This window comes from Bombus terrestris, chromosome 15 (genome assembly GCF_910591885.1).
Source record: "Bombus terrestris chromosome 15, iyBomTerr1.2, whole genome shotgun sequence".
Classification (NCBI taxonomy): Eukaryota; Metazoa; Arthropoda; class Insecta; order Hymenoptera; family Apidae; genus Bombus; species Bombus terrestris.
In genome coordinates this window covers 10,025,950-10,043,681 of record NC_063283.1, presented here as the reverse complement: position 1 = coordinate 10,043,681, position 17,732 = coordinate 10,025,950, and the positions used below count along the sequence as shown (strand labels likewise).

General features: G+C 43.1%; 1 protein-coding gene and 1 long non-coding RNA gene across 3 annotated transcripts in view; one reads left to right on the top strand and one right to left on the bottom strand.

The window, feature by feature from the left end:
• The window catches only part of LOC100644701 (headcase protein), a 169,482-nt gene extending 166,038 nt beyond the window's left edge, over nucleotides 1-3,444 (bottom strand). The window contains exon 1 of the mRNA XM_003401524.4: nucleotides 1,440-3,444. Within this exon, the coding sequence (XP_003401572.1) occupies nucleotides 1,440-2,200 (761 nt within the window). The 5' untranslated portion in view covers nucleotides 2,201-3,444. The remainder of the gene's footprint in view (nucleotides 1-1,439) is intronic.
• A 696-nt stretch (nucleotides 3,445-4,140) lies between these two features.
• The window catches only part of LOC105666554, a 137,945-nt gene continuing 124,353 nt past the window's right edge, over nucleotides 4,141-17,732 (top strand). Inside the window, exons 1-2 of one of the 2 annotated variants that reach the window (XR_007226460.1) lie at nucleotides 4,141-4,670; nucleotides 4,774-4,906. This is a non-coding gene — a long non-coding RNA (uncharacterized LOC105666554). Of the gene's footprint in view, nucleotides 4,691-4,773; nucleotides 4,907-17,732 lie in introns of both variants that reach the window. The other variant, XR_007226461.1, reaches the window with a different exon arrangement.

Genomic DNA, 17,732 nt, shown 5'->3' with positions numbered 1-17,732 from the left:
TCGTTTCTTTCTACTTTTTAATTTATCAGGTTGTCCACTGTAAATGATTCGTACAGTTTGATCAGAGAATTATCTGGTCATCTGAGCATTTTACGTTCAATTTATAAAACATAGTTGTTTTTCTTTGTACGAACCTAACTTATTTTCAAACTACTAACCAATTAGTGTATACTGATAAATATTTATCGGGATTAGATTATTTCTAAATATTCGTTTTTACTGTTTCATAATTGTCGATAAGACATGCTTAATTATGCGTAAGCAATCGGATATTCTTAAGACTATCCCTGCGTATTGAAATCTGTGCAATTGATCGAAGAATAATGAATTTTTTTAGCAAAGATCAAACTTCTTTATAGTGCAAAAAATCAAATGCAGTATATAGGTTGAGATATCCTGCTTAACTGTGTCAAGGTCACTCAAATTTTTTCGGTTAGCTCGAGTATCAACATATATTCCACGTGATGGTTCTATCGAAGTTACCTTGCCCATTTAACCAAATGACTAATGGCGTGGGATGAAAATGACGCGAAGGAGAGAACGAGTAACTAGTAGTGACTACGTATTAAGCCTGCGATTCGAAAGAAACGTTCCTCTTATCGACGTCACTGAAAGTAAACCAGCGAGGCCAGAAGAGCTTGCGTGGGAGAGAAACGTGACCACTTTGATAAGGGATCGCGATAATTGTATTCTTACACGTTGTGGACCTCACAGGAAGCCATCGGTATCGTGACCGCCGGGCCAATTATTGTTTGTAACAAGCCAACCACTTTTTCCCCCTTCCACTTTCAATTCAAAAAACCTCGGTTAATTTCTGCCACGTAAATTCACGTAATTGCAAAGGGTCACCACCGACTTAAAAAACTTTTCGCCTATCTTCATCTCGCATCGCGCAAGCAGGATATTAATTTTCTACTTCAGTGACGTTCAACGTGACAAACAAATTGTAAGTTACGATTTGCGTATACGTGGGTTATGCGTTTTAAATTTGGATATTAAGCTTGGACATGCATACAAATATGGAAATTAAGCTTTGAATCCTATCGTAGATGAAATTTCATCCCACGCGAATTGTTCTGATTTTCCTAAAAAAAACAACTTATTTCGATCGTCGTTATCGAATTCCAAGTGCGATGTGAGTCTTTCGGAAACCACGTTGTCGACTTTACAAATTGAAGTCATCTAAGTAATAATAACTTTTTATAAGATATACAACAACTTTTACAAATGACCATATATCATATGCATATCCAGCTTAATTGCACAAGATAATATTAATTATCCTGTTTTAAGAATCAGATAGTAAATAAACCGATAAAGAGAGCTGTATCAATGTAGGTTCGATTTAGTACTTTATACAGCACAAAAAAATAAAAGATCAGAAGAAGATAAGAGAAAGATAAGTAGTAAAAAAAAGCAGAAAAAGATTAAAAACTCACCGAGCTCGATCACTAAAGAAATCAACCTTGCTCTTCTTCTTCATGATGACCTGGGGCTGATGAAGGGGGCTAACGCTGGGTTCGCTGGTGGCCGGTGGTGAGCTGGAACCAGTGCTGGACGAGAGTGAGCCAGCCCTTCCACGGCCGGATTCGATCAACTGTGCCTCGGTTGGACCGCGACCATTCGTCGAAACGTGATTTCCGTGGCTCGGCGGTCCAGCCGAAACGGCTAAAGTAGGTCTGGTATTCTGACGATTGCGTCGTTTCTTCTTCTTCGCCTCGTTCTCGTCTTGCCTGTTACCAGTAACGTTCCCGGTTCCCGGTGGCATCCAATCGAGATCTTTCTTCAGATGTCCACGTCCGCAACGACAGCCGCACGCTTTAAAGGCCAGATCGTAACCCTTTTTCGTCCAAAGATTCTGATGGCGCTGTCGCTCGGACCAGCTACGGGCGCGTCCGCAACTCTTCAAATACGTAAGCACGGTTTGCTCCCAGGCGTCGAAACACTCGCGATGCATGAACTGACCGATCGGGCAGTTATCGTTGTTGCACATCACCTTGACCGCGTCGTGTAGAGCGTTTAAGCGAATTAAAGCGTCACCCCGGAGGCACTCGCCGGTAGGCGTGCAGCAACGGGTCGTCTGATTCTGTGTTAGCAGGTTGTTCTCCATCGTGTCGTTTATACCACCGCCACCGGCTCCTCCTCCGCCGTTCTCCATCAGTACACCAGCGTGGCCGTTCGCGTGACGCCGCGGTGCCATCACTTCCTCCTCACGGATCGATGTCAAACCCGCCCTTACGAACCGGCCCGTCTCTTCCAACTCGTTGTACACCGTTGTGAACCACAAACCAACGCTTCGTATCGTGTTTTCTCGATTCTAGGGAAACTAGATAAGTGACACTCCGGTCGTAGACAAAGTAGCTAATCAGAGGTAAACTTCTGCACGGCTAACCGTTATACAACTTCGTTTCTTTCACGTTACGCTTCGGTTATTCTATTCTTCCATCTTCACGCATTTCCCGCGTCTCGGTTGCGTCGTCACACGCACATCCATTCAATGAGTGGCTTCTTGATGGTTTGCCAAGTGGCGCGCAGTAAATTGCAGAGACACGCAGCGGATGTATCTGGTACTGAAAGAAAAAAAGGCGCGCACCACAACGAGAAAAATCGCGCCGGTTCGATCGGTGATCAGGGATAGAACGAACACACGCTGGAACTAAGTGTCATTCGCTGATGTTCTTTCCTCTCGACACGGAGAATTTGTGAAAAACAGAAGTAATGGTCACTCCAAGCACGATTATAAGAAATATCACTGTAAATAATGAGCGCGACTCGATTTCGGAAAGAATCTGTCTTTCGGTCGTGGCGTCGCAATGTGTTTCATGCAACAAAGTCAAGGTCAGCGTGGTTCCGCGACGCCACGTCGCGGTAGTTTCGACAAAGTCTAAGTCTCTCGATGACTGTTCGTGCTCGAAACTGCGTATATTGTCGACGAAGGCCTCGGATACTCGGTGTCCAACGATATCGTACGAAAGATTATTCTCTAACCGACACGGTCGGGCAAATGTGTCGGTTCGCTCTCGTCCGTCGAATGTCAGGGTCACCGGCGCAGAGCGCGCGCAGCGTGGAACGCAATTTTCGATCGAAGTTCCGTGACGCGTTCCCTGGTTCGCTCAAACGAAAGAGACGACGACGACGACACAACGGATCCAACAAAACCTACACGCACACCGAGGCTCCGCTTCCTTCTCTTTTCTTTTTCTCTCGTGCCACACGGAGAGTCCACGACGAAAAACACTTGCTCGCACGTAGGGTGCACCAGTCACTGAGCGCCGGCGACGACAGCGTGCCGGCTGCCGTGGCTCGGCGCGCGGGCGAGCGCGAAAGTGAGGCCCCATTGGGTGAAAGCGAAAGCATGGTGGGGGTCACGGCTAGCGCGCCAATCGATGCGCGCCGTTGTCGTCCCTCCGACGGGCGCACGCTACCTCTCTATATTTCTGTCCTTCTCCCGCTTATACGTCTGTCCTTCTCGTACTCGCAGCCGGCGCTGCAACACGAGCGCGCGTTTTACTTTTCGAAGCCGGCGAGGAGGCCTACGAATATGTAATCCTGGATACGGGTGTGCGCGTACGTGCAAGGGGACGTGTTTGCGCCACGAATACTATCGCGAGTCGACGTATCTCTCGAACTTACGCAGAAATCGTAACGAGATAATGCTCTGTAAATTGAAAATTCACTTCTACCGGATCCCGAATCTCGTTGCGAAGGGAAAGCGGGTTGAACGATTCGGAAGGAAACACCCAGAGACAGAGTTGAATTAACACAGTCAGAAATGGCGTTCGTGGATTGGCACGAAGGAAACCGAACTCTTGCCTCTTTTTTTATGCTTCGATGCTTCGTACTGGCTGATGTCCACGGAAACGTCTCAATCTCGTTACCGCTTATCACGTGGAAAACCTTTTCGATGTTCGATTATATGCACGATACGTTGTTGAAAGTTTTCGCGAGTCTCTCTATCGCTTTGACGTAGTAGTTGGCAGCGTAATACGTAGTACAGTCAGTGTACGTGCCCGATTCCACGTCTCTATTTCTAATTAGCAATGACTCAACTCGAGACGTATGGTCGCATGCCAATGATAAGCGAATGTACAATATTTTGCGCATAATCTAGTTATCGTAGAGGTATGTCCAAGTATTTACTTGTAGTCCTATATACGATTTCGAACAAGGACACGAAACATTCTAAAAACCGAGCACGGATTCCCTTCGAAGCGTTATATGTCGAGTATTCTTGCGGTCAGTAAATACGCTGCTCTGGTGACAGTGTATACATCGTGCTCGCTACACTCTGTTTTTCCCGAATGTAACTTCTCTCGTGTGTACTCTCGCTTCCAGGGATCACCGGTATGAAACACAACCGTATGCGTTTCACGAGATGTAAATATTTACGCCGCTGGCCCTTGGATATATTACATCGAAATTCTAGAGAGAACGGTCGCGGTTCTTTTTGCGTCGCGAACTTAACCTCTTCTGTACGCGCTGTATTTTCGTGACGCGAGTTTTTTACGCTGTTCGCGCCTTAATATCGTACTCGTCATAAATTTCGATGACACATCGAGCGTAATGTTCGTTCCTAACGCGATCGCGAATCTCTTTCGAATATATGTGGACGTGAACTCGTGAGTACTGTTCGTGAGAATAAAAATTCGTGGACAACGATCCCGCAATAGGTATGTAAGCGGGCTTAGAGGTTAGTTTGACAATCTTTAAATTTCTCCAAGGTCACGGTCGTTCCTTCTTTGTAACATATCTGACATTTATTTTTATTTTCAGCGTCATTTTCAATGTCGCAGTCGTACCAACTGTTCGAGAAAGAATGCAGTCACACGATGAAATTTATTTGGAATCGAAACGCTATTCTGGACTTGTGACGCGATGACGTGAATACGTAGTCCGCAGCTGGCAAGTAAATACATACATACTTTCATACTTATTGGAACCACTCTAAGATTCAAGATTATTATGTGTAACGAGAGAAATCGCTTGGATGTTCGTAACGAACGTCGAGAGCGCATCGAAGCCATCTTCCGACCAGCACGAAAACAGCATTATGTTTACTTCGTTCTGTCCGCGATCTGAAAATATCGTGAATGCGTTTATTGATAAATAAATCCCAGCCCCCGGTATCTATATCGTTGCCCGCGATTTATTCCGTTGCTTTCTGTCTCACTCTCACGGTGTTTATCGAAATTCTTGACAAGCGAATTGCACAAACAACGCACAGATACATAACAGACAAGTGTATTGCGCTCGCTTCTTATCGTATGCGTCCCGCTTATCTACAACGAAGGTCATTAATGGCAGAGATTTCAGTCGTTGGTAGGCGAAATAAGAATTCATTGGTACAAAAATAAACCGTATGAAAAATCCGTGGCGTAAATCGTTGCCCCGCTTCTCTACGTGGTTACCGAACTTTCTGCCCGGTTCCCTTTTATCGACGACGTTGCGGTTGCTACAAAAAAGTATATTGGTCACAGGCGAGAAATAAAGAGAAAAGAAAGAAAGAGGAGAGACACGGTTATCGAGAATGCCAACGGCTGCGAATTTTTATCACCCATGTGCACGTGTTTGCGTGTGCACGCATATTGCGAGCGATTATCGACACCTACGCACACGTGTCTCCTGGGAAAGATCGCCGCCGCGGTCGAAAGTTCCTGATATTGATATTAACTAGAGATGGATAGTAACGTGATTTCTAGACTCGCGAAATTCGAATCCAAAACTTCCCGAGGTCTTAATTTTTTTTTTTTTTCTTTAGATAATGTAAACAGTTGTAGTGGATTCGTAACGTGAAATCGTTCCAATTGCGGTAAATCGTAACAATTGAAGGGAATATAAATTTAAATACAAACTCGATTGGATCATTATTAGTTAGAAAAGGATATGCCACGATATTCTCGTAAATTAGCGGTACAAATTATTATTTACCTAGATTTCTCCAGTTTCAAATTACAAAAGTAGCACAAAGTTTTGCGTAAATAAACGTAACGTTAATATGTAAACGTGATGTTATTACAAAATAATAAATTTGGCAATATAGACATCAATCGTTCACATAAATATTATCGAGTGCTGACAAATCATGACCTCGATGCCATCGATGGGATGTAGGAAATTTTGTCGTAATTTTTCGAGCATTCCCACGGGCATCGACGTCACATCAAGAGAGGAACACGCTCTATCTGGAACACAATAACAAAGAGTCGATTTTGCCCGGCTGTCAGCTCGCGTGTGCTCGTGTGAGCGAAAAGCACGCGGCAGCGAGCTGGCTCCTGGGACACCAGCGAAACGAGATACGTATTAGATTACGTTGCATAATTTTATCGGCGATCGTAAAGCTGTTACGAAACGTGAGACTCCCAATTCTCTAACGACATGAGCCATAAATAACGTGTGTTGATCAAAATAACGTCAAGCAATCCTTAACTGCAGCTCCACGCTACCGTACTCGTATCAATCAATGTTCGAAAGATACGTAATTTAATTTTTATTAGTCATAGGTTTATTAATAATTTAGCAAAGAATGCAGTACGATTGTTTTCACAAATTACTAATTATCTGCGTAGAGATATATATGTTACGGATATAGTAGCTCATCAAAATGATTACGAAGCCCGTTAGCACGACCTTCGAGGTAAACACAGTAGATACGAAAGATCGTTTCGTTTTTTTACTTCGTTTCCTTTTTTTTTTTTGTCTAAACATTCCATGAGCGTGACGAGGAGGACAGGCCGATGTTTTACGACTATTCTCACGTGACGAACACTCAGCCGTGGCATTAAATAAAGCGTAATTCTAAAGCAGGAAGAATTACGACGTCTTTTCTTCTGTGAATCTCGAGAGCATACATAAATATTCACACGATACCAGAGAGGTGAATTCAGTTCGTTTGTGACAATGTATTTCCGCTATTTAGACGGAAACTGTGTAAATATTGTAACGCGGTGGTAAGGGGCATAGAATAACGGGGAATCCAGGTCAGTCGGTGGTTGAATTTCGCCATGGCTTTACTCAAACTGCGTAGGGTAAACGGGGGACCATAACTGAGGGGGGTGCCACCCCGGTAACACGAGGTCGAGGCATCCGAAAAAGGATAATCCAGCATCCTCGAGAGGACTCCGCATGAAAAAGTTGTTTTGATCGTTTCGGGTTTCTAGGACGGTGACCGTGAATGAGGCTTTAGCTGGTATACGACTCGTTTGAGGGGGGCTTTCGGATGCAGGGAGAACCAGATGTCACTGAAAGGAACACGGCCTATCCCGTTGGGTTCGCGCGCTCGAGGAGTGCCAGGGTGCGCGATTAAAAAATTCGAACGGCGTGAAGGGGATAAGAACGGAACTAAGGCAGAGACAATTGGACGGAAGAAAAATTTCCTTTGTTCGAAAACGAACCGGCCCCCTGGCATTGTGTCGCCTTTCCTTTCTTCCGAGAAAGGAGTAACGAAGATTAATAATTTCCTCGTCGACTCCCGTGCCTTCCTTAACTAGCTTAGAGTCGCCGTGTAGACGTCTGTTACAAAGAAATAACAATGAAATAGAAACGATATTGTAGATTTCTGTTTTGCAATTCAGTGCGCTTCTTATCATTCGCTTGAACATTTAAAAAATACCAACAACATTAGTTATATATCTAGATTATCGTTAATTAATTTATAGCCAACGTTAAAATTAAACTGATATTGTTTGTTTCTTACAAAACATTACTAGACTTAAAAAATCTATTAACTTATTCGACTATGTCATATTTCTTTAAGCGCAAAGTAGAGTATATTTACTTGGTAGGACAATTTTATCCATATAATCAAGGCAGCCAGGCCTCTAAAATGTTTTATAATAGAGGATATGTACATAAAATATTTCTATGAATAACTGTTAAAATTCTTTCACGAGTCAGCGTACGTATTCGTTCTTTGTAAATACGTGTAGCGGTACGACTATAGAAGAGCGCGATGGTACGAAAGGGTGACTCGCTGGCACAGGCAAAGATTCAAAGTCCCGGGTGAACACACACATACACACAGAGAGAGTTTCATGCGGCGCTAGGTGAACGGGTGGAGGTGGTGGCGGCTGTTCGCGCGGTGGCTGGGGTTTTGAAGGTTGGGGGCACCAGGTTGACCGTGGGGTGCTGGAAAGCGGGGGTGTAGGTCTAGGTTCAGGGGCGGCATTGCCCGGGTGGGCGTGCACTTTCGGTTTCAAGCTGCGCATGCTCGTTGCATACTCGTTCTCTCCCTCTGCAGTCGTAGTCTGTATTCGCTCATAAAGTTTCTAGCCACGTAAAATTCACTACCACCACGTCACGCGCCGCTGCTCGTTGTTCCTGTACGAGGAATGAACGTGTTCTCGATGGAGCCGGCACGGCGCCTCCGTCTGGATCCGTCCTTGTCTTGTCAGAATCGAAAATTACAGAGCGTGGACGAATAAGTTCGAACTACCAACGCATCTTTGCCGATATCTCCACTCTCGAATTTCGTCGATTCACCCCGTTTCTCGGACTTGTTACGCACCCTTCGTGCCTTTCCTGCGCCGCTAGCTCGAATAGTAAACGCGCCCCTTTAGGTTCCGCGAATTCAGGCTCGCGATGCTGGCGCGAGAATCTTCTCTTTGGGAGAATAAAATTATTTTTTCACCTGTTTGTCTAAAAATGAACGACGGTAGTCGGTACGTGGCTTACATAATTTTTTCAATACTTAGAATAAGAATAATTTATCGGAAACAAAGGCTTTCCGTACGTTTCTCTTCCATCTGTGATCAACCACGCCCTGTCTGAATAAACGTAGCCAGAGGACGGTTCTCGACTTTGGGTTCCTAAATATCAAGGGTTACGCGATAATTAATTTCATTCCATAATTCAAGTTGGTCCATGCAGACAATTAGTTTGCCGTTAGAAGGCAGTTACAAATGTTCCACGAGATGCCTTGTTGTTTGAGTTTACCGAGAAAATTTCGTTACTCGTGCGAAGATGCAATTTTCAACGCGAGTTTCCACTGTGCTTGATAGAACGCTGCAATTCGTAATCTCATTGACTACCAGAATACGTGTAAAGCTATGATTGCATTGGTTATGTGTTTTCATCAAGTATACAGATGCTTATGAGTATATTGCAAAGTTTCGTAAAGTATGGAAATTGCAAAAAATAATAACGTATGCACGCGGAAATATACATAAATGTGGATATAAAATATCCAAAATACAGTACTCGTTATAATATTTTATAGGTGAAACAGATAGCAGGCATACGTTCAATTTTTCCATTCATGAAAGAACAACAACTCGTCAGAACACGCATTCACTGTAACTGTAGCTTAATGGGTAGACTACGGATGTTCATGCAAATGCATGTTTTTACACAGCACTAGTAGGGAAATGAAACCTTGATAAAAATTTGTCACGCGACACAGAAGATTATAAAAACATGTTTTTTATTTTACATCTTTGCATATGCTTTACATATTTATGTTAAAGAACCTATGCAGGAACGTATTACGTTATTTACTTATATAACAAATTGATATAATTCATCGAAACTGTGTAAAATGCTAATGCCAATAACATAACGTACATTTCAACTAATTTGAAAAACTTTGAAAATCAGATAACAGTTGTAAATTTATACAAAGCGTTTGCAATTTATTATAACCATTATTATAGCCCCAATTATGCCAGAACAATTGCAAAAGTACAATTAAATATCTATTGTTAAATATCGTAGATAGTATTAGATATATTAAATTAATATCAACCATATTGCTCACATATTCTCTATATTTCTCGTGCCTATATATTTGCGTACTTTTTACGCACAAATATCATATCTTTTTGTATATTTAACACGCATAAACGTTCGCGTTCTACTAATGGGTACTAGCGGGTATAACACGATGAATCGTTAGAGAAATACGATGTTCGTGATTTATGAATCCCGCGTGCAAAGAGAACAAGGACCGTGCACCATTGTCGTGCGGTGCGCTTCAAGACGAAACCTTTCCACGACACATTCAATTTCTGTTAAACGCGATTCACAATAGCCTGGTAAGCTGCTATTACGCAATTTTGCTCGTCCCAACGGCGCGCTTCTCTCACTGCCTCTTGATTTTTGCGATTAAAGACAGCCGTACAAGCGAAGAATGATAACGAAGTTAACACAGGATTTATCCCGCTATTTTATTTCATCGCGAGAATTTGCTTTTACGTATGAAGACCACGCGGAAAGGCCACGGTGAGTCGTATTTCGTATCTTTTGGGGAAAAATAGGAAAGCCCTTTTAAAATTCAACACGTTGTCAACCAATCTCGCGTTACCAAAATTGTCTTCTTATTCGGGTTTAGAGCAAGATATGGACTAAAATATACTTTTCATGTTTTCCTCCTGGGATCTTTGTACGCTTTTGTAGAATTAAAATGTCGTGGCAACGGTCGTACTTTTTATGAGCGCGTTCTCCGCGAACGAGATATAACAACAACGGATATATCCAGTTTCGTAATTTTTTCGCGGGATTCAATTCCGCGGCCAGTCGTGTAACTATAAACGAGTTCGGTGCAATGAACGGAAATTGATATATTATTCGAACATGTAGCGGAAACAGGTTTAATTAAGAGGCTTCGATAAACGAGCTGTTCTTGACGATGGCCAATGTTATAGGATCGGCAACAGCGGTCAAAAATAAAGTATTTACTCGCTTTGAATAATCTTTGTTCGTGTTAGGGCATACTAGCCTATGTGAAAACTAAATTTTCCAAATGACGAGTAATTCGATTATCTCCTTTGACGTAAGAATTATCAGGTTGTTCCAAAAATAACATAATATAATATCGAAATAGAGAAGTCTGTATAAAGTAAAATTTGCGACTTATCGATTTACTGACATTATTAGCCAATAAGTTATCGCGCAAAAGGGCCACGGAATGTATACAGTTTTTTGAGGTTAGAATTTGTTCATGATAGACTGGACTTATTTCCGTCGCTAGGCACAGAGCTATTCATAGCGTACCAACATGCAATTGCATAAAGCTAGTGGATACGTTGACCCTAAGTGTTACGTAACTCGCGTCTAGTGGCAGCTATCAGCACAACGATAACACAACGACTCGATACGCCGTGGTCGTTGTGCCGTCGTATATCTATGAGTGCATTTCTGCCTAGATCGTTGTATTATTCGCAATCTACCCATGCTGTTATCTTTCGGTAACGTCCATCGACTTTCGAAACAAGCGTTCCATTCGTATGCCGTTACCGAACGACCGCGACGAGGAGAGAGACTCGCACGTTCTTCCATCGGAAACCTGGTACGTTTCTGCGTGTACGTGAGAACGGTACGAGTAAATGACCTAGGAAGGATATCGATGCTTGCAGTAATATGGGATTGTCTTTGATAAACGAATAGGTACAGTAAGTCTGTAAGGAATAAAAAATTCTGAGGCGGACGTGTGCAGTTGGATTAAAGTCTCGATGTGGGTCATGCGATAAGAATAAGACTGTCAGATAATTTGGACGTATTTGTCGATTATGATATATCAGAAAGATATAACTTTTACGTGGAATAGTCACCGTTAAACGTAGATGATGTTTCATTATGGGGATTCGTCTTCTTTAATCTCCAGGGAGAGATATTTGTAAATGTATAAAGTTGATGATTCCTATTAGGATTTATAGGTATATCGTCTTGACGTTCGTCTACTTTGACAATTCTACAAAGGAAATTCTGCTACAGACGCTAACAGCGTTCAGTTAAAAAAAAAATCGTTATTAACTTGGTCATGTCGTGTGTAATGTATCTCTTGGTGATCGACATTCTCGTATTCTGGCATCTGACAGCGCGTCGTAGGATTACAGTACGTTCAGTCGGATTGTAAAGTTTGCCTGCAGCGAATGGTAGAAACTGTCAGGCGTCGAGCAAAGTTTCCAACAAAGCCAACAACGGTTCGATGGCTTCGGTACGCTCGCCAAGATCGAAACTGGGTTACGTGCGATGCGCTCCCGGCTTCGAAATAAGTGGACAGAGATCCCCGCGACGATCACGCGACAAAGCCACGATCAACCCGCTTCTGTCGATGCTGCTGTTGCATCTTCCGTACGTGTGCACGTGTTTTATTTGAAAACTGGTCGCACGAAAAGATACGTGTCCAATCTGGATCCTTTTGTGAGCATCTGCAGGCTCACGCGCTGCCGCTATTCAGTCAGCTGAACCGGGATATCTCTGACCGCGAACCTCCTTTCAGAGATCTCCTCGGATAAAATCCGATTCAAACGGGACGACTCACTCTGACTGGTTCGCGGACACGTTTCTAAGGGTGTGTGTGTATGTTTTTGAGGTTCGTACTGTTTAAAGAGACACGTGCCTTCGTTAAAAATTTTCCACTGAATCTTTTTCCTCCCTGATCTCTGTTTTACTCAAAGTCAGCGTATATCTTATTCTAACATAATATACAAACACGCAAATGTATGAAACAAATAAGAACAAGTATGCGAAAGAAAGTACGTACTCGTTACGACATTTGGAAGGTGAGATATAAATTCCTACCTAAATTCCATTTGCTCGGACATATTCGTAACGTAAATTTGCATAAACATTCGCAGTCTGGTAATTCAGACAGCTCCGTATCTTACTCGCGATCAAATGGAAGGAATCGCGTGCTTTTCTGCACGGTTCTTGAACGAAATCGCATCCTTTAGCTGTCTGTCGAATAGATTCGCGTGCACGTACGCGCCGGCAGCTATAACCGCGGTGTGTACACGCTAATTGCGCAACGGTGATTCACGGCACACATTTGTTTCGCCAGTCCGAAGAAAACGGTCGCCTTAATTGCTAAGCGAACGGATTTATGCTAACGTCCGTGCACCTTGCCTCGCCGGGTAAATTTAATTACGTTCATATCCAGACACCGTGAGCGAGGGTAATTAAAATATTCGGCCGTAACGCGCGGTCGCTTCTTTGGTAACGAGCCTCTTACGCGGTTAGAGAAAAGTTCAAATCTTCTCTGTTTCTGCCTTTCTTAGTTAAAATATTCTCTCTGATATATTTTTTATCTTTGATAATTTTAATTTTAATTAAAGTAAGATAGTTTTAATTTTCTCCGACGTTTCGATATGCTATATTTCAAATAATCACGGGAGATTTTTCTCTAGCAGAAAGAAAAATCTTCTAGAATTTGCTAGACCTACTTTGCCCGAGGAATACGTATCTTATCGATCTCTAGGATCAATCTGCGCACGTTAATTTCAGCGTCAAACACATAAGTTTAGTGTCAATTTACGACACTGAATAGTGTACGTGATCTCGATAAAACTTCGTCAAAGGGTTGCAATTACCGTACGATATAGCGTAGCTCGAAGCCATCGACTCGATTCGACTCGCAAGCCAAGCCTTGACTCGATCTCCGCTAAATTCGAAAACGTGATCTTCCATCTTATCTAGCGGCACCGATGATTTACGATACGCTCGTATACACAATTCGACCGATAACTGGATAGTCCGAACACCGTGTTCTTCGTGCTACGAGAGACAGACAGACAGACAGAGAGAGAGAAAGAGAGAGCCAAGTGTCGGCCGATCACCGATAACATCGGCCATCAAACTGCTTTCTAAGATCTCTCCGTGGGGTCAGAAGTGGGGCCAGCGACGATTTACGACGTTTATTATTGATAGAGCTATTCGACCCTCGGTACGAAGTTTGCGATCTTCTCGCGAGGTGTTATTGTTAGTTATCTCGTCTTTTGTATCGTGTGACACGAACGTGTCGTCGCGTAAAAAGCTCCATAGGAGTTTGAAATTTCGAGTTTCCTCTATTAGATTCGATGTAGACGAGCACATTCAAAATAATACGCTCTTTTATGGGGTGTACAGAGACTTTTACGAGCCACTATATACATTTGTCTACACTTATAGGATTCTCACACATCTGACAATGAGCGTTATTTCGTTGTTACGTACATGTATTACTCGCTGCTTTCTAACAGTGCGATAGCACGCGAAACAGAGAATCGCTCGTCTATATCTGGTCTTCTAACGGAATTCTGGATAAAAGAGAGTATCATACGTTTCACAGAGCTTGTTGTCTCGGCGATTCGACCAGGTCGATGTTCTAGGAACATTCCTTACAGCGAACCGGCATTACTTTTCTCGAGTGGTTTCCAGACTTACGTAAGCCACGTGTTCGCCGCGACTGATAGGCCTCGTTCGCGATAATCGTTTGCTGTGCGAACGAGAAGGTACCATTAAGCCCTAATTAACGCGTCAGACAGGATGGCGGAGAGTTTCTGCGAACAGAAACCGCGGCGTTCGAGCTGCGACGAGGAATCGCTGCAATCACTTTCTCTCCCACGTATCGAGTCGCGAGCTTTCGCGATTAGATATCGGGAATCGGCCGACGACCATTTCTAGCTACTAACACCGATTAGATAGGGGCAATAATTGCGGAACAATGACCGACCGTCGGCCGTTACCACCGGCACGTTGCGTCGCCCGCGAGAGAACGTTCGCGAATTCTCGTTCAGAGAATCGATACCAAGTTCGGTCTACCCTGCGCCAAGCATAATTTCCACGCTGCACAAACAGCAATTACGGACGTATACCTGTCTGCTACGTGGCTACGAACGTGAAATTTACAATCATGACTTTAATACTAGTTACATTTTCCATTTTTTCTCGTCTCCTTCGCGGTACTCTTGTTCTTTGCAACTGTTTGCTTTTCTTTATTATGTGAGCTACGATTAACTTGTAACTGACATAGTAATCGTTTAATTACACGAACGGAAATGTTAAAAAATTTATGAAAAGTGGTACTGTTCATGGAACAGGATAATCGGCTATTTCGTAATTGACTTATTAAATAAAATTCACTTGTATACTTGCTACGGTAAGTTATATATTTTCCTTGCAAACAAGATATATTGGTTTAAACCTTTTTTTATTTCTTCGTTTATTTTCTTCGTACGCATATTAACGAGAGTAACGAGTGTTGCTTGTCCAGCGGTAATTTCAATTTCACGGAGACTGCCCTAGAAGCTAAAATGAAATACTCTTCTACCCCTTTACAGCACTTAACGCTGTATTCGGCGTAGAATTTACTTTTCGCCAAAGTCGTTTACCATTTAAGCTTTTCGATTAGGGTCGATTCGTAGCAAGCTGTAAGCGTCGGTCTATTGAAATTTCTACGGGATACTTTCCCGATATCGACGCATGCTAGAGACGTTGGTTTCGATATGGTAAAGAAATTCCGCTCGTAAACGAAGCTCTACGGCCTATAGAAAGAGGCTGGTTTGTGTACGGAACAGACGGTATTCAGTATCGATCAGGCTTCACGGGGAACGGATTGAAAGGCGAAGCAGACAGGTACACACGGTGCGTCGGCAGAACGCGTACGTAACAGTCGTTACGTTAATGACCAGCCGCAGCAAAGTACGTAACCGTGCTTTCGGCCAATAATGAGTGCTACGTTAGCAAACGAGAGGCCCGGGTCGTCCCGAAGCTAATCAATGTTGCTGCCCGGTGAATCGATTCTTTTTTCCCCGCCATTCGCGGGGATATGAACCCTCGTAGAAAAATTGATGCGCCTCTAACCCTTCCGACCAATTTCTCACTCGACACACTTAACCAACCGTCGTTCTGGCATCATTCACCAGCGTTTGAATCGATACCTACATCGTACCTATAGTAGAAAAAAGAATATCGTATATCCTTATCGAGTGTCCTTATTATGTAAAAGAAGTTAGAACAATCCATAACTTGTAAGTTGTCATTTTGCTAATATTATTGATAAATTATTAGCGTAAAAGGGTGCAGGTGTATAAGAAAGTATAATTTCGTTTCGACATCGATTGATGGAAACCTTATATTTGGGCGCCGCGCCGGTGAAATTCGAGTGGCTTGTGAACGTTGTACACGCCGCCGTCACGCTATGGCTTTCTTCCTTCTATGAATTAGTGAAAAGGAAACTCTTCGGAGACAGACGATTCCAGGTTGGCCGATGGTTTCGTGCTGCTATTCCAGGAACGCGAATACGTCCCGTCGTTACGTGGGAACGGCCAGTACGATTTCAACCGAACCAATAATTTTTGGAAACGAGTATCGTATATGATTCTTTGGGGTTATCGTTCTCCAAGCTTCGCGACCCGATTCTCTTACAATTTTCTTAACGCCTTGACTGCCATGCGAATTTCATGTATTATATATGTATATATAATTTTATCGAAATACGCTTAGTACACGGCAACGTTTAATTTTTGTGAGATATTCTATCGTATTTGCGCGCTTCTTCTGTGAAATTCGTCTTATTCCAATCACGCTACAAAAATTTAGTAATGCGGCTTACCACTGACCACAGTGGTGATCAACGTTAAGAATCCGCGATGCGCGAATGGATACGTGCTCGTTCTTTGCGAGTCGGATGAAAACAGTGACGTCATAACTTACGAAGTTATAGCGCTATTTTCGGTTTATGGCTACCGGCTGCTTCGACGATATCCAAGTTATTACGGCTACCCAGGAATCACGCTCGGAATTGAAAAGAAAGGAAAAATTATAGATAACTCTGCCGCGTTTGACCAGACTTTGTAACTTGTTAAATGGGAAAGACAAATCACGTAATATTTTCGTTCGAATTTCCAATATGTCAGACGTAATAAAAATGTTGGTAATTTATGTTTGCCTTTTTTTCTTCTTTTTTCCCAATAAAATGAAGGAACAGTCGAGTGTCTTCTATCTCTGCTCAGTACGTTTCAATTTTTTTAACATAACATTTATTTATACCGTATATACCGTTGCTGTCTCTCATTACGTCATAAAAGAATTGCGTTTAATTAAATCGTAAATATTATTCAAGAGTTAGAAACGCTTGTGTTCGTTTAAACGAGAGCGAGATTGAGACAGGAAAATTCTAGGACTGCAGAGCTGAAGGGAACGATCGTGACGTGAACGGCGAATCGTCGAATGACGCGTGCACACGCGGCTTCCTTCGAAATTCTTGCCAAAAATTACACGAACACGTTACGGTTACTCGTGTATTTTTACGCGCGCTGTAAAGGCCTGTTATAAATTTTCTGAAACAGAAGGCAGCGACAGACGACGTAACCGTGTTTCTCCTCGTTTCCATGAAAAGGAAGAGGAAGGAGAGAAAAAAAATAAGGAGAACAAAGATCATCGGCGCAACGTGTGCTGTTCCAGCTACGCTCGTTAAATGGCGCGGCGATTTTTCAATCGCACGCGTATCGTTCGAACGACTTCTCGGTGCCGCGTAGATAAAGAAAACGCTAACATTTACGAGCTCGTAAAAAGCGCGCGCGTTTCGTATTGCCAATGTTGAGAAGGAAAAAGAGAGAAAGACGGAACTCGCGGTAGGGTTCCCTCGTTGAGGAACTTTGTCGTTTACTCGTCCGTGCGCACGCGCATAATGGTTCGCACGGAAACCGAGCTCACTAGACCATTGACGCCGGCCACCAGGTTTGTTTTGGATTTTAAAACTAGGCCGATGGGTCGTTGCTCTCCGACAAATCCTTTCTGCCTTCGTCCCCTTCTTTTCCTCGGCCCCTCTATTTCTTTTCTTAGGCTAGCTTACCACGAACACATGCTACCTACTGCAGCGTCGATTAGTTATGCTACACAGCATCTATAGCTCTACCAATGGCACCAATTTGTGCACCAATACTGGCAAACGTGTCTACGCGCAATCTCGCATTTGATTGATTTCATTGCTGTGATTTATCTATTACACCTGTTTGCGTTAACGTTGTTGCAATAAA